At 43.8% G+C, this 18,358-nt stretch overlaps 1 protein-coding gene across 1 annotated transcript in view; it reads left to right on the top strand.

The window, feature by feature from the left end:
- LOC143961258 (complement C3-like) overlaps positions 1 to 18,358 on the top strand; it is a 189,214-nt gene that overhangs the window by 9,933 nt on the left and 160,923 nt on the right. The window contains exon 2 of the mRNA XM_077470491.1: positions 12,803 to 12,995. Coding sequence (XP_077326617.1) covers positions 12,803 to 12,995 — 193 coding nt within the window. The remainder of the gene's footprint in view (positions 1 to 12,802; positions 12,996 to 18,358) is intronic.

An 18,358-nucleotide genomic window follows, 5' to 3' on the forward strand; every position in this document is an offset into this window, starting at 1 on the left:
AATTATGGGGCATTATTCCTCCCACTGTCACCAATAAAGAGGCACATTCAGATGAAATTATGTGATAGTTTCAGCCTTTTGTTAATGTGTGAAGCTTGGAAAATAATACAATGACATAACGAATGATCCAAATTGATTCAGATCCCTTTTGTTTTTATGTTGTATTAAAATTTTTTATATATAAAACAAAAAGGCACTACATGTGAAATGGAAACATATTGCAATAAATACAGTAGGGTAAACAAGTGAAAAAGGGCTTATGCCCCATACACGCGGTCGGATTTTCCGACGGAAAATGTGCGATCGGATCATGTTGTGTGTGTGGGCTCCATCTGACTTTTTCCGTCTGATTTTTCGACACAAAAAGTTTGAGAGCAGGATCTAAAATTTTCCGACAACAAATTCCGATCGTGTGTAGACAATTCCAATGGACAACGTGCCACGCATGCTCAGAATAAACTAAGAGACGAAAGCTATTGGCTACTGGCCCGTTTATAGTCCCGACATACGCGTTGTACGTCACCTCGTTCAGAACGATCGGATTTTCTGACAACATTTTTTGTGACTGTGTGTATGCAACACAAGTTTCAGACGAAATCCGTCGGAAAAAATCAGACGGGTTTTGTGGTCAGAATGTCCGACCGTGTGTACAGGGCATTATTGTGTTTGGGTTGGATGGAAGTGGCTCCATCATAATCTCTAAAGCATAACATAACAAATTAATCCATATTTTATTTAATTCCATTCATTATTTTATGATTCAGAGATTCTGATGGATTCAACTCCATCCAACCCAAACATAGCTCATAAGTGATCTAGTGAAATAACACATTAACGAATATAGAAAATCTCCTGAAATAATTTTCAAATTACGAATCATTTTGGAACAAATATAAAAAAAAAAATCTGAATATATGAAACAAAACTGAATATATGAAATTAATACTGAAAACTGGTGAAAAAAGGAATTGAGAAACCTTCAACCTGCGCTCCCTGGATCAACTCAAAACAATTAAATGATAAAGTGTAATAACTGAATAATAAAGGATAGAGCAGTGAGGCTCAAAACAGCCTAAATCATAAAAGGAAAATAACAATAGTAATTTTCATACTGCGCTGTCAACTAAAAACATCTATTACAGGGGCGGACTGACCATTGGGCCATTCGGGCACTGCCCGAGGGCCCCATGCCACTAGGGGACCCCATCAGGGTTGCCAGCCTCAGTAAAACCAGGGACAGTATGTAAAAATTTGTGTTTTTTTTTTTTACATCTATCTCTTAAATGTCCCTTACCAACATCCTTTTGGTCTAAAAACCTGAGATTATAGCTGCCCCACCTCTCTAGTACCTTCTCAGCCAATAGAAACATGTCTGTGTATACTGTGTGATTGTATACTGTGTGTGTGTGTTTGTGTATACTGTGTGGCCCCATAATCTCTGATTGCCTGGGGGCCCCATAATCTCCTATTGCCCGGGGGCCCCATGAGTTGTCAGTCCGCCCCTGATCTATTATAAACCATACATTGAACATAAACAATTGCGAATGAATTAAATATGTGTGCAATGTCCATACACCGCCACCAGATGTCTTCAATCAAGTGAAAGTCATATCTTCTTTAAAAGAACATAAATACAGTGCCTTGAAAAAGTATTCATACCCCTTGAAATGTTCCACATTTTGTCACGTTACAACCAAAAACGTAAAAGTATTTTATTGGGATTGACATCCTTTGGAACGCGACCGGCATCCCTGCTTGTTTTAATGAGTTTGTTTTGAATGGCAATACTGTAAGTGCATTTTTTTTTGCTGCTATACAATACATTTTACAAACTGTACTATGATGAGCCTTTCTTTTTCTTCTTGCCATATGTGATATACCATACCTTTTGCCCGGTGAGTGTGCAACTTCATGGCCTGGTTTCCTTTCCATGGAGAATACATCTCTGCTTGCCATGCTGTTTATGACTACCTGTAATGGGTGTCATGCATGTCCGGTGAGTAAGATGTTTGCCTAGGGGCTGGTGGAAAAAGACACTTCTGATTTCACATTTATTTATGGACCTTTAACCACTTTCTGACCAGCTCACATACATTTACTGTGGCAGGTTGGCTCTCCTGTGCGAACCAACATATCTGTATTTCAGTCCATGCAAGGGCGCGCCTGCTACATTGGTCCGTGCAAGGGCGCGCCCGATACATCAGTCCGTGCAAGGGCATGCTCACACACTGCGCAGCGGACGCGCCCTTGCGTGGACTGATGTAGCAGGCGTGCCCGCTATATTGGTCCGTGCAAAGGCACGCCCGCTGCGCACCGTGTGAGCACGCCCGCATGTCCTGTGGACTCGATGTCTGCCGGCAACCCACGATCACTATGTACAGAGGCAGAATGGGTAAACAAGGCGGTTCCACGTTCTGCCTAATGACATCTCAGAGATCTTTTGTTCTCTGACAGTGATCTGTCATGTCCCTGGAGCCCCCCCCCCCCACAGTTAGAACACACACAGGGAACACAGTTAACCCCTTGATCACCCCCTAGTGTTAACCCCTTCCCTGCCAGTGTAATTTTTACATCGATCCGTGCATTTTTATAGCACTGATCAATGTAATAATGTCACTGGTCCCCAAAAAATTTAATTTGGTGTCAGATTTGTCTGCCGGAAATGTCACCATTACTAGTGAAAACAATAAAAAATAAAATAAAAGTCCCTAAATCTATCCCGTAGTTTGTAGACACGATAACTTTTGCGCAAACCAATCAATATACGCCTATTGCAATTTTTTTTACCGAAAATATGTAGAAGAATACATATCGGCTTAAACTAATGATCACATTTTTTTTTTGGATTTGTATTATAGCAGAAAGTAAAAAATATATATATATATATTTTCAAAATTGTAGGTCTCTTTTTGTTTATAATGCAAAAAATAAAAACCTCGGAGGTGATCAAATACCACCAAAAGAAAGCTCTATTTGTGGGTAAAAAAGGGCTTCAATTTTGTATGGGTACAACGTCGCACGACTGTGCAATTGTTAATTAAAGCGACGCAGTGCCCTATCGCAAAAAATGGCTTGGTCATTAAGGGGGCAAATTCTTCCGGGGCTGAAGTGGTTAAAGAAGATATCTCTTTCACTTGATTGAAGACATCTGGTGGCGGTGTATGGACATTGCACATATTGTTTATGTTCAATGAATTCTGGAAACGAATAATTCTAACATAACAGATATGACAAAACAAAATGATTAACTTAATAAAGGGATCAGAAACAAAACTAATTTTTGTTGCTGTCACATCTCTAATCCCTATTCTTGTCTGTATGAAACATACTGTAGATGTATGGATTTCTGAGTTATCATTCGACCAGCAAAGAACCAAGTCTGTAGAACGTCAAGGGACCTTGCTTTCTAAACATAGGAATGAAAGAAGAAAAGGAAATTACTATGTGTGTGTATTTGGGGGGGTCGGAACTTAGAGCTAGATAAGAATGAAATAAGCAAAGGGCTGTAGATTTGTCTTTGTTGAAAGATTCTCGTTATCTCCTGTTCTGTTGACAATTTTGAACATTTTCATTACTTTCCCTGCAATTGTCTCCAGGGGGTGCCCAGACAGCAGATACTTACTCCCAAGACAGTAGAGACACTAGCACGCCACCATTTTTTATTATACTGTTGTAGGTGACAATCATCTAAGAAGCCTAATTCTAATGTTCTTGGGGCGAGATTTTTACCTACTTCCTGTCTCAATTATTTTAATTTGAACTATTTTCCATTCTATCTAAAACTAAAAATAATTTGTGGAACTGGGCTCTAAAATTGGATGAATTTATAGGACAGGTTGTCATATGTGACGTCTTTGGCCAATAGGGAAGTAGTATACACACATACAGCCACAATAAAAAGATATCATGAGACTTATTAGGACAGCGATGCCATGCACAACCTCCAGAAACATTAAAAGTGATATTTAATTTCCCATTGGGTCACAAAGGAAGGTGGAAGCTCACCTTTTCTTGAAGCTTGTGCTTCCTATATTCAGATATCACTGCCCATTCTGCAATGACCTGGGTAAACTAGTAACCAACCCTACTGGACCATTTTACAATTTTCATTGGGAAAAGCACAGACCGGTTGGCTTGACTGAATTGGTGACTACTGGACAGTACATGGTAAAGTGATGGTGGCTCGCTGCCCATGTGGATTCTCCATAATGAAGAATAAATAACTAGGTAGTCAATCTGCAAGAGGGTGATGTTGGGCTTGTGAATGGAGATAGAAAGTCCAGTGAAAAAATATGACCAGTGGGTCTCTAAGGCTGTGTACACACGGTCGGAGTTGCCAAGGGGAAAATGTCCGTCGGCATTTCCGATGGAAAAATTTAGAAAATGTTCTCTATCTAAGTCCGTTGTAAATGAAGACAGAAAAAGTCAGATGGGGCATACACATGGTCGGAATATCCAACCAAAAGCTCCCATCGGACTTTTTCTGTCAGAAATTCCGACCCTGTGTACGGGGCATTAGGAATGTCTTTGTATGGGCAGCCTTATCAGTCTGTCTGTCAATAATCTGGAAAGTTATAAACAGCCAAGGGTACATCGGGCACTAGACAGTTTGGGGATGGGTGATACTAGTCATTTTAATGGCCTTTTTTTGGCCAGCAGAGATTGGGTCTGGACGTTTGACCTAAATACCAATAGTGCTAATACCGACATCAAGAGAGAAAAATAATTTTAGAAGGTCGGGCTATTGATCTCTAGATGTCAGTAGGATTGATCAATATATCCATAGAGCTTTTAATGAAGCACAAAAAACAGCAAATGTTTCCTTGCCAGGTTTCTGCTAACACCACAGGTCCAAATTCCTGGCATGTTCAACTGTAAAAACTGACTTTCACAGATTGTTGTGTAAAAGAACAAATAAAAAAGGATAACAGCTACAGTATATATGCATAGCTGCAATATACTGTACGTTATACATTGACAAACAGCCTTACCCGCCAAAGTATGTGTAATTTTGTGCAGCCACTTTTGGGATTCATACACTTCTGCCAGATAGCACATCCCTTTAAAACTGAACATATTAATTATACAGGTTTTGTGGCTAATGAGGGTGGTAATTATACCCACTTGGTGCCTTATCTGCATTAAATTAGCCCCAGAACCTGTGTAATTCATATGTGTTCAGGTTTAAAGGGATGAGGTGGCAACCCTAGCCAGGAGGGCTATATCAATTGATATCAATTTTTCCTATTAGAGTTAAACTGGGTTCACGAGGCCGCACTACTTAGTGCATTTGTGTTAAGTTGTGCTACGTGTTAACGTGTTCCATTGGGGAAGCCCATTTATTTGAATTTGTTGCCTAAAACAGAGGTTCTCAACCTCAGTCCTCAAGTACCCCCAACAGGCCATGTTTGCAGGTTTTCCTTTATCTAATCACAGGTGATTTAAATTAGAGTCAATGGCTTGGTATTTTGGACAGCTATTTTATATTAGCCCTTGTACACGCGGTTGGATATTCAGACGGAAAATGTCAGATCGGACCGTGTTGTCGTATAATCCGAACATGTGTGGGCTCCATCGGACTGTTTCCGTCGGAATATCCGACGGACAAAGTTTGAGAGCTTGGCTATAAAATTTTCCGACAACATGATCCGTTCGGACTTTGTTCGATCGTTTGTAGAGAATTCCGATCGGACAAAGTGCCACGCATGCTCAGATCAAATTCCGAGACCAAAGCTATTGGCTACTAGCCTGAACGTAGTCCCATCGTAACTAAATTACGTTACGAACGATCGGATTTTCCGACAACTTTGTCTGACCGTGTGTATGCAACACCAGTTTCAGGAAAAAATCCAACGGATTTTGTTGTCGGAATGTCCGACCGTGTGTATAAGGGCTAAGAAAAATTCACAAAACACGGCCTGTTGGGGGTACTTGAGGAAAGGGTTGAGATCCACTGGCCTAATGCACCAAAACTCACCAGTAAAGGCTTATGCAGATTTTTCAGCACCCAAATGCATAGTGCCACATGAATGGCATTGCATTTTATCCAATGTGTGTTACCACAGCACGGTAGCGTGACAAGGCATTTAGCGATTTTAAACCTAAGAATTAAAAAAACCCATGTCTTACATACTGTACCTGCTCTGTGTAATGGTTTTGCACAGAGCAGCCTCAATCCTCCTCTTCTAGGGTCTCCCGCTGGCACTCCTTGCTCCTCCTCCCTGCCAAGAACCCCCATAGCAAGCAGAATGCGTTAAGGTTAAAAAAAAAAAAAACAGAACCACTTTAAGGTGTCTTCTCCCCACCCTTAGCTAGCTGATTGGACAATAAAGGAGCAGCAACACACTGATAAGTCAGCAACATTGCTCTCTGCATGTTCCTTGTCAGCACATGTGCACCCAGCAGAACCTGACTGGTTGCTAGTATTTAAAGTGGTTGTAAACCCTCCTTTTTGTATTTTTTATAAAAATAACAAATATACCTATTGTGGCAGCACGCAGGTAAAATCACCTGGTTGTATTCAGGATGGGAAATATGTGTGTCCTAGATTCAGGCTTTATGCAGACTTTTACAATTAGAGGGGAAGAGTTAATGAGCCCAGCTGTAGTAAGTGGGCTCATTAAGACCTCTACAAAAAACCCCAGCATGCATAGGGAGATGCTCCATCCTGGAACCAGTTTTGTGTGTGTATAGACTGGGGAGTGTGAGATCTGTTCTGTGCGGTGAGTTAATGCCTGTGTGGCAAACCCCTACAATAGGGACAGGGACTGGGGCAGCACAAGGCTGCACCCAGTTGTTAGACAGGGAGTCTACGTGTGTAGTTAGAGGTCAAGCTGACCAGGATTTATTTTCTTGTTTTATTTTGTTTGGCTGTTATATGTATCACTGTATGTAGCCTAAATAAACCGGATCTTTTGTTTTTTGCACCTACACCGCTGTCTGCTGTGCCTGACTTTGTGTTGTGAACCCATCCAGGGGGTCACACACACCCGCTACCGAGCGAACCCCCTCACAGTTGGTGGAGAATTTTGGCAGTTTTTTTTTTTTTTTTTTTTGTTGTTAAGGCCAGCATGGAGGAGATACTGAGACAGCTGGCTCTAGCAAATGCAAACCAGCAGCAAACAAATGCAGCTTTACAAAAGAGCCTTGCAGCTCAACAACAAGCCCAGCAGCAGGCAAATGCAAATCAGCAGCAGAGTTTGGAAGCCCAGCAGCAGGCAAATGCAAATCAGCAGCAGACAAATGCAACTTTGCAGCAGAGTTTGGAAGCTCAGCAACAAGCCCAGCAGCGATCTGAAGCCCGCTTCATAGACCTGTTGCAGAAGCAAGAGCAGAATTTTCAACAGCAAATAGAGACATTGATACAGCAACGTCCGCAGACCAATAAAGCAAGTGGGTACAATAATACCGCAACCTTTGGTGTGAGCCGTTTACTGACAAAAATGACTGGAGAGGATGATCCGGAGGTGTTTTTGACCACATTTGAAAGGACTGCTGAAAGGGAAAAGTGGCCTAAGGAGCAATGGGCTGGACTGGTGGCCCCTCTGTTAACTGGGGAATCGCAGAAAGCTTATTATGACCTAGAGCCTGACCAAGCAAAAGACTATGTGGTGCTAAAAGCAGAAATATTGGCACGGCTGGGTGTCACCCTGGCAGTCCGGGCTCAGCGTGTGCATAACTGGACTTTTCAGGTTGGAAAACCTCCCAGGTCTCAAATGTATGATCTCATTCACCTGAGCAGGAAGTGGCTGCAGCCAGAGATTTTGACCGCACCAAACATTGTGGAACGTGTGGTTATGGATCGTTTCCTGAGAGCTCTTCCTACTGCCATCCAAAAATGGGTAAGCCATGGAGACCCAGAAAATGCAGATAAACTTGTGGATCTGGTTGAGAGGTACTTGGCTACAGAGAACTTGACCACCTCTTCCAGCGACTCACGGACTTTCCCCCCTAAGACCAGATCATCCCCAGTGGCGGGTAAGATGACTCCAAGGGGTGAGGGTGGAGAGAGTGAGAGGGTGGGAGTTCTACCTAAGGTCTGGCGGGAGCAGCCCAGGAAGCCCATGCTGCAAGAGGCAGCGAAAAAAATTATTTGCTACCGCTGCCGGCAAGAGGGACATATTGCAGCCAATTGCCCAGTTGTGGATGAGCCTATGCAATGTGACTTTATAAGGGAGAGACGTCAGTCGCTGTTTGCGACAGTTGCATGCACTGCCATTCGGGGACCTGAGAAACATTTATGTAAAATGTGTATTAATGGTAGACATGTTGATGTGTTGCTAGATTCAGGTAGCCTGGTAACATTGATAAAAGCTGAATTAGTTACTACAGAGGTCTCTGGGAAGAACAGGGTGGCTGTTATTTGTGTGCATGGGGACACCCGAGAGTATCCTGTAACTTCAGTGTTTTTTGAGACCCCCAAAGGTAACCTCTCTCATCAGGTGGGGTTAGTGTCTCAGTTACCACATGATGCTATTGTGGGAAGGGATTTTCCAAAATTCTGGGAACTCTGGGATTGTCCTGAGGCCCCCATTGGTGCCCCTATAAACCAGGAAGATGACCAGAATTCCTCTGGGAGTGGTGAGGACTCTCCTGAATTTCCCTTGTCGGTATTGGCGGGGGAAACTCGAGAAACTGGGGAGGAGCCAACATCCTCAGATGAAAACATGCCGTCTGTGGAGTTTTTGGATCTTGAGGTTCACAGGGAAAATTTTGCCACAGAACAGTTAAAAGACCCCACCCTAATAAAGGCACGGGAAAATGTGGTGAAAATAGATGGCGAGTTAGTGAACCCAGATAAGACTTGCCCTTATCCTTACTTCACTATGGAAAGGGACCTGCTATATCGAGTGGCTCAAAGGGCAGAAGAAACCATTGAGCAACTTGTAGTGCCCAAACCTTACAGGAAGTTGGTGTTAGAATTGGCTCATGGACACATTCTGGGAGGTCATCTGGGGACCGAGAAAACCAGAGAGAGGGTATTGCAGAGATTCTATTGGCCTGGGGTCATGAAGGAAATAGAAAAGTATTGTTCCTCCTGCCCTGTGTGTCAGAAGTCGGCACCTATGCCACATTTCCGTAACCCACTGGTACCTCTTCCTATCATTGAGGTCCCCTTTGAGAGGATCGCAATGGATTTGGTAGGTCCGATAATGAAGTCTGCTAGGGGGCATCAGTACATTTTGGTTATATTGGACTATGCCACCCGTTATCCGGAAGCAATTCCTCTCTGAAATACCTCGGCCAAAACCATAGCCAAAGAGCTATCCCTTGTTTTTAGCCGCGTGGGTATTTGTAAGGAACTGCTTACGGACCAAGGTACACCCTTTATGTCCCGGGTTATGAAAGAATTATGCAAGTTGTACAAAGTGAAGCAATTGCGTACATCTGTGTATCACCCCCAAACAGATGGGTTGGTTGAAAGATTCAACAAAACCCTAAAACAAATGTTAAAGAAGGTGGTGGATAGAGATGGAAAGAATTGGGATTGTCTGATACCCTATCTGATGTTTGCCATTAGGGAGGTACCCCAATCCTCTACGGGTTTCTCACCCTTCGAGTTGCTCTAAGGGAGACACCCAAGAGGGCTGCTGGATATCGCCAAGGAAACTTGGGAAAATTAGAGTTCTCCTCACAGGAGTGTGATTGAGCATGTCGCCCTGATGCAAGATAGAATTGCACAGGTAATGCCAATTGTAAAGGAACATTTAACCCAAGCGCAGTTAGCACAGCAGAGAGTGTACAACCGTGGGGCCAAGACACGTACTTTTTCTCCGGGGGATAGGGTCTTGGTTCTAGTCCCTACGGTTGAAAGCAAATTTCTGGCCAAATGGCAAGGTCCATATGAAGTAATTGAAAAAATTAGTGAGGTGAACTACAGGGTTAGACAGCCAGGAAGGCGAAAGCCGGAGCAGATCTATCACGTCAATCTGCTGAAAGCCTGGAGGGATAGGGAATCCCTAGTCGCAGAGACTTTGTCACAAGTACAGCCTGATTGCTTAGTTCCTGAGGTTGGAATAGCAGACACCTTATCGAAACCCCAACAACAGGAGGTTAAAGAGTTTGTACTTCGTAACAAAGAGATTTTCTCTGAGCTTCCGGGACAAACATCTGGCGTAGAGCATGGCATTATCACCCCGCCAGGAGAAAGGGTAAAACTAAAACCTTATAGAATACCAGAGGCCCGACGGGAGGCAATACGTGGGGAGGTTCAAAGGATGCTGGAATTGGGTGTGATAGAGGAGTCCCAGAGTGACTGGTCCAGTCCTATTGTACTAGTGCCCAAACCTGATGGGAGCTGGCGGTTTTGTAACGATTTTAGACAATTAAATAAAGTTACAAAATTTGACACCTACCCCATGCCACGTATAGATGAGTTGGTTGACCGGCTGGGAACAGCCCGATATATGACAACTCTTGATCTCACCAAAGGGTATTGGCAAATTCCCCTGGCTGAGTCGGCCAAGGAGAAAACTGCGTTTGTAACCCCAGATGGGGCATTCCAATATAAGAGAATGCCGTTTGGGTTACAGAATGCACCGGCAACATTCCAGCGGAAAATGGATAAGATTCTGAGGCCCCATCATAAATATGCTGCAGCTTACCTGGATGATGTGATTATCCATAGCACAGACTGGGTCTCACATTTGCCAAAAGTACAAGCAGTCCTAGACTCTATCCGGGAAGCTGGGTTTACGGCCAATCCAAAGAAGTGTACCATTGGACAGGAGGAGGCCAAATATCTTGGGTACACTATTGGGAGGGGGGTGATAAAACCCCAAGTCAATAAAGTCGAGGCCATACAGAGTTGGCCACGTCCCAACAGCAAGAAACAGGTACGAGCCTTTCTGGGAATCGCTGGCTATTATCGACGATTCATTCCCCATTTTGCTTCTCAGGCTGTGCCCCTCACCAACCTGACAAAAGGGAAAGAGTCGGTTATGGTTAAATGGTCCCCAGAGGCTGAGGAAGCATTTCAGTCCTTAAAAACAGCCTTATGTAGCCAGCCAGTGTTGTACTCACCAGACTTCTCTAAGGACTTTGTTGTACAAACTGATGCATCAGACGTTGGGTTAGGAGCAGTGTTATCCCAGGTCTGGAACGGGGAAGAGCACCCAGTCATTTACCTCAGCAGGAAGTTAAAGTCCCATGAGGTAAATTACTCCACGATTGAGAAGGAATGTTTAGCAGTGAAGTGGGCTCTAGATTCCCTTCGGTACTATCTGCTAGGTAGGCACTTTGACCTGGTGACTGATCACGCTCCTTTAAAGTGGATGGCTCAAAACAAGGAGACCAATAGAAGGGTAAATAGGTGGTTCCTGGCCCTACAGGAATTTAACTTTACAGTTAAGCATCGCCCTGGTGTTAAAATGGGGAATGTGGATGCTTTGTCTCGGATACATGCGTGTCTGGCTGCTTGTGTTACAACCCCAAGGTTGAAACAAGAGGGGGGGGTATGTGGCAGCACGCAGGTAAAATCACCTGGTTGTATTCAGGATGGGAAATATGTGTGTCCTAGATTCAGGCTTTATGCAGACTTTTACAATTAGAGGGGAAGAGTTAATGAGCCCAGCTGTAGTAAGTGGGCTCATTAAGACCTCTACAAAAAAACCCAGCATGCATAGGGAGATGCTCCATCCTGGAACCAGTTTTGTGTGTGTATAGACTGGGGAGTCTGAGATCTGTTCTGTGCGGTGAGTTAATGCCTGTGTGGCAAACCCCTACAATAGGGACAGGGACTGGGGCAGCACAAGGCTGCACCCAGTTGTTAGACAGGGAGTCTACGTGTGTAGTTAGAGGTCAAGCTGACCAGGATTTATTTTCTTGTTTTATTTTGTTTGGCTGTTATATGTATCACTGCATGTAGCCTAAATAAACCGGATCTTTTGTTTTTTGCACCTACACCGCTGTCTGCTGTGCCTGACTTTGTGTTGTGAACCCATCCAGGGGGTCACACACACCCGCTACCGAGCGAACCCCCTCACACTATACTTACCTGCTCTGTGCAATAGTTTTGCACATAGCAGCCTAAATTCTCTTCTTCTGGGGTGCTGTGCGGGCGCTCCAGGTCCCTCCTCTTCATCGGGTGCCCCCAGGAAAAGCCTCTTTCCCCATTGACACAGACAGCGGGACTCAGCCCCAGCCCTCCACTCCGGTGTCACAGGAATTGATTGACAGCCAATGGCTCCTGCTGCTATCAATCTGTTCAATGGGAAGAGAGACATCGGCTGGAGCTGCTGCGCTCATGTACATCGCTGTATTGGATCGAGCTTAAGTAAGAAAAAGGGGGAGCTGCAGCACAGAAGGTTTTTCACCATAATGCTTAAAATGAAAAACCTTGAGGCTTTAAACACCTTTAAAGGAGGTCATAGATGATATGACTTTTTTTACTTCCACCATGGAAGGAAGGAAAGAAAATCGCTCAGTTCCACCATCAATCAGTGTTGAAGGCTGGAATCCCTCCTGTAGTGCTATTGGTGGTGAGCCTTCCCGATCAGCAGAACTCAATGATCAATGTTAGCAGCTATAGCCGGCAGCAGTAATTGCATACAAAAAAACCTGACAGGCTGGTTGTACTGAAGTAGATTTATGAATTGACTTCAGTACAACCAGCCTTCCCATAGATGGATCAAATCTCAGTTGGTCCCTGCAGAACCGCCCAAGATTTAGGAGGCTGATGCCAAGACAGATCCTGGTATTTATCTTAGTTTTATGTACTGTACTGTATATACATCACAACTAAACTGCACAGGATTGCAGCCTGCGAGACAGGCACTGACATGGGTCCTTTCTTCCCCAACAGATGTGCCCTGATCATGCCCAGCATCCTGCGGGTGGAGACCCAGGAGACTATCATAGTGGACGCACAGTTACAGAGCACGTCGTTTGATGCAGAAATTGTTATTCAGGATTTCCCACTGAAATCACGAGAGCTGGCAAAAGCAAAAGTTTCACTGAACAGCGCCAATGGCTTCCTTGGAAAAGTCGATATAAAGGTGAGGTTACAGAAGATAGTTGGGTTCACAAGCAGCAGCACATAAAATATGCTGTGGACGGGGCTTTTTTCCCAGAGAATAGGTGCAGGAACTCCCCTTTTCACAGTCACCCCTTGTCTCTGCCCCCTACCCACCTCTGAGCACCGTTCCTTGGTTCCACCCCTACCCACCTCCCAGTACTGCCCCATTTAGAGAATACAGAACCAAGTAACATTTGTGGCAAGTAATTTATAGGGAATTTGTTAATGATAATAAGAAAAGCAGTAAAATAGATCCCCTGCAGCCAGCAATAATAGATCCCTCCCACCCCCAGCAACAATGGACCACCCACAACACACTAGACCCCCATCAGCAATAACAGATCTCCTTGCAGACAGCACCAATAGACCCTTCAGCAGCCAGAAACAGTAGATCCCTCCCAGCAACAACTGACCCCCCAGCAACATAATACCCCCTGCAAAAACAATAGACCTCCCCAGCAATGATAGACAACCAAGATCTCCAACCACCACCCCCACAGAATTAGATCCCCTCAAGCAAAAATTGACCTCCCAGCAACAATAACTCCTTCTCTCCTGCAAAAACAGATCCCCCTGCAGCCAGTATCAATAGACTTTGCATCACAACCCAGCACTCATTGCAATTACATACATTCAGTGCTTGCTGGAGGTGCCGAAACTGCGTTCCCCTTGAAAAAAAGCCCTGCGTAGACATCACTACAAATGTCCTATCAACATAACCCATTGTTTTGTTTCAAACTGCTTTGGAAATTTAAAGCCCAAATGACATAACAAAAAGATCTTTAGCTAATGGACCAAAAGACATCACACCTTTACTTCCTATAGCAGTTGTGCAGTGTGTATAAATGTGACCGAGCAGTCCATTGGGCACCAGAGTTTGACAACGCTACTCAGTATGTTCTGTAATATTAGATTTGCCTCTACCCAGATGGGCATACACCCAAAGACAAGGCAGAACAAGGCGTGGTAAGTCAAGACGTCTAGCAAGGAAACATAGCAGTAGGAACCTCACAAAGGCTCCAAATCTTGCTCTACTTAAACCAAATAAGTAAAGTTATGGCTAGAGTAGGAGTTGAGCATTCAAGAAGGATCTTTCCTTTGATGCACGCCAATAGCTCAAACTTTCTGAGATGGGAAAGAGAAAAGAAACTTGGAATGCCACTCTGAAGCAGGAAGAGAGATACTTTTCCTTAGGTCTCTAGGAGAAGGGGTGCTGATGTTTGGACAAACTCATCCAAAAGTATTAAGCATGTGGGTGAAAAGGACACCACTCTCCTGACCAGCCCATGTGAGATAAAAGTAAGAAGCGACCTCAACCATCGCTCCTCCCCAGACCATGCCCACTGACGTGTTTCGGACCATCCACTTGAGGTTAGTCATAGAGGAAAGAGCTTGAAGCAGGACAGTGGTTCTTATGCATCAGGCTTCCCGCAGCAGCTATTGATGCGTAAGAACAACTGTCTTGCTTGAAGTTCACACCTCTATGACCAAGCCCCAGTGGGCGAGGTGAAATGCATCAGTGGAAGTGGTTTGCAGAGGAGCTGAGGCCACTTCTTACCTTAACCCTTTCATGACTAAGCCAATTTTTGGCATTTGGTGTTTACAAGTTAAAATCCATATTTTTTGCTAGAAAATTACTTGGAACCCCCAAACATTATATATATTTTTTTAGCAGAGACTCTTGAGAATAAAAGGGCGATTGTTGCAATATTTTATGTCACACGGTATTTGTGCAGCGGTGTTTTAAACGCAACTTTTTGGGAAAAGGGACACTTTCATGAATTAAAAAAAAACGAAACAGTAAAATTAGCCCAATTTTTTTGCATATTGTGAAAGATAATGTTACGCCGAGTAAATAGATACCAAACATGTCACACTTTATAATTGCACGCACTCGTGGATTGACGACAAAGTACGGTACCTAAAAATCTCAATAAGCGACGCTTTAATTTTTTTTTACGGTTACCAGGTTAGCGTTACAGAGGAGGTCTAGTGCTAGAATTATTGCTCTCGCTCTGAGGATTGCGGCGATACCTCACATGTGTGATTTGAACACCGTTTACATATGCGGGCACAACTTCCGTATGCGCTTTCTTTGCTTCGCGAGCTTGCGGGGACAGCGGGCACTTTAAAAAAAAAAAATGTTTTTATTTATTTTATTTATATTAAAATGACTAAATAGTTTTTAAAAAATAAATAAAAATTTGATCATTTTTATTGCTCTCACAAGGAATGTAAACATCCCTTATGACAGTAATAGGTGGTGACAGGTTCTCTTTATGGAGGGATCGGGGGTCTAAAAGAACCCCCACCCCTCCTTTACACTTCAATGTATTCAGATCGCCGAAAACGACGATTCTGAATACCGTATATTTTTTTTAAACCGGCGTCATTGGCAGCCGAGTAAACAGAAGTGACATCATGACATTGCTTCCGTGTTTACAATTAGGATTCTGGAACAAAGCCGATTACAGATTCGTTCCAGTTCCTCCCCAGCAGCCGGAGGCGTCGGATCTTGAATCGGTGCTCCCGATCGAGCGGGAGCACCGGTAACAGCTGCGGAAGGCGGCGGGAGGGGGGGACGTCCCCTCCCGCTCCTCCAGCATAACAGCCGAGTGGCTTTTAGCTGCTTCAGTTGTTATGACTGGATAGTCAATCGCCCGCTGGAAAAAACGGTACCAGGATGATGCCTGCAGGTGCGGGCATCATCCCGGTATACCCCCCGGAAGCCGAGTACGCAGATCTGCGTACGCTCGGCGGGAAGGGGTTAATCTCACATAGGCTGCTCAGGAGAGCGGCATCCTTTACACCCACAGGGGAAAGAAAAACACTAGCTACATAAATCATGAAAAATGAATATGGAGAAAATAATCAGCAAAATGCGTCAGTAAACGTGGTTTGTGGAGGACCCTTTATGCCTTTATCTCACATGGGCTGGTTGGGAGAACAGCATCCTTTTCACCCACATGGGAAAGACAAACACACATAAGAACAAACTATGTAGGCAAAAGACACATCCCAGCCATCCCACCAGTTCCAGAAATCACAATAAATGAATATGGAGACAATAATCAATAAAACCTACCAGTTATTTTTTTCACTACTTTTTCTATATACCAGCTTTTAAAAAAGCAAATGCAATAATACGAAGGTTGGATAAAAGGTTTTGTGTAATATTCCCAAGCCTGCAGGAAGCTCCACTGGACCAATGAGCTGCAGTAGGAAAATCCCCACCCGCAGCTGCACAAATGGGACATCAATGACTTAACCACTTACAGACCGGACCATTTTGCTGGTCAAAGACCAGACCACTTTTTGCGATTCGGCACTGCGTCGCTTTAACTGACAATTGTGCGGTCGTGCGACGTGACTCCCAAACAAATTGACGTCCTTTTTTTCCCACAATTTTGAAAAAAACGCATTATTTTTTACTTTTTGTTATAATAAATATCCCCCAAAAATATATAAAACATTTTTTTTTTCCTCAGTTTAGGCCGATACGTATTCTTCTACATATTTTTGGTTAAAAAAATCGCAATTAGCGATTATTGATTGGTTTGCGCAAAAGTTATAGTGTTTACAAAATAGGGTATAGTTTTATGGCATTTTTATTAATAATTTGTTATTATTATTTTTTTTACTAGTAATGGCGGCGATCAGCGATTTTTATTGTGACTGCGACATTATGGCGGACACATCTGACATTTTTGACACATTTTTGGGACCATTGTCATTTCTACAGTAATCACTGCTATATAAATGCAGTGATTCCTGTGTAAATGACACTGGCAGTGAAGGGGTTAACCAATGGGTGGCAGTGTAGGGGTTAAGTGTTCCTAGGGGTGTGTTACTAACTGTGGGGGGGTTGGGTTTTCATTTAGTGAACACTGATCTCTGCTCCAATCACATAGAGCAGAGATCAGCGTCACTAGTTGCTAGGCAGAATGGAGAAATGCTGTTTACACGGGATTTCCTCCATTCAGCCGTCCCGTGAGACAATCGCGGGTATGCCCGCGGAGATCGAGTCTGCGGGACCTGCGACCGGACTCACGATGGCAGGGTGGCATTGAAGATTGGACGTACCTGTACGCCAATATGCCTGCCCATGCCATTCTGCCGACGTACATCGGTGTGCGCTGGTCGAGAACCGGTTAATATGGCCACATATAGGACAATGCTATGTGGCCATATTTAGTTAATGATGTTGTGAGCATCCCCTCCCTTTTGTATAGATGCAGCTGTGAGGAGGAAAGCGGAATTGAGGAATTTGATTCCAAAAAAAGGAAAGTCCTTCCAAAAGAGGCACAGTTAGGAGCTATGATAGCCCTTGTACACACAGTCGGACATTCCGACAACAAAATCCGTCGGATTTTGTCTGATGGATTTTGTCCGAAACTGGTGTTGCATACACACGGTCGGACAAAGTTGTCGGAAAATCCAATTGTGATGACGTTATTCCGTTACGACGGGACTACATTCAGGCTAGTAGCCAATAGCTTTGGTCTAGGAATTTGATCTGAGCATGTGTGGCACTTTGTCCGATCGGAATTCTCTACACACAATCGGACAAAGTCTGATTGGATCATGTTGTCGGAAAATTTTATAGCCCAGCTCTAAAACTTTGTCGGTCGGATATTCCGATGGAAACAGTCTGATGGAGCCCACAAATGGTTGGATTATCCAACAACACGGTCCGATCGGACATTTTCCGTCAGAATGTCCGACCGTGTGTACAAGGGCTTACACTGCATCCAGTGGGAGATACAAAAAAAAAAACAAGCATCAAGCAAAAAAAAGCATTGGGGATTCACATTATCATAGAAAATGATATTCCATTTCACAAACCTATTTTTGTGAATTTCTGTTTTTAAGGCGTATGTCAAAGTGAAAGTAAAAAAAAATTTTCGGACATTTCTGCAATGTATTTTTCCCATATTTATCCCTTTAAACACAAGTTCAAAAAAATACCTGTGTATGTACCAGAAATATAGTGTGCTCCTACCTTCCTCTTTGACATGATAGCACGGTGTATTTTTGGCTCTGGTATTCAAAGCACGCGGTGTCAGCCCTGCCAACTTTATTTCTGATAGATTACAAAGAACAGAGACTTCTTTTCATTTCCTCCCCCCTCCTCATCTCCATAACCATTTCCCATCTCCATAACCCCTCCTCATTTCCATAACCCCTCCTCATCTCCTTCCCACCCCCCCTCATCTTCATTACCCTTCCCCATCTCCATATCTCAATAAACCCTCCTCATCTTCATAATAGGGATGGGCCAAATGGACCCCTGTTCGGTTCGTACCAGAACTTTCCAACACCGCAAAAGTTCGGACCCGAATA

The sequence above is a fragment of the Lithobates pipiens genome, unplaced genomic scaffold, assembly GCF_037356315.1.
Source record: "Lithobates pipiens isolate NorthernLeopardFrog02 unplaced genomic scaffold, aLitPip1_a1.2 Scaffold_8, whole genome shotgun sequence".
NCBI lineage: Eukaryota > Metazoa > Chordata > Amphibia > Anura > Ranidae > Lithobates > Lithobates pipiens.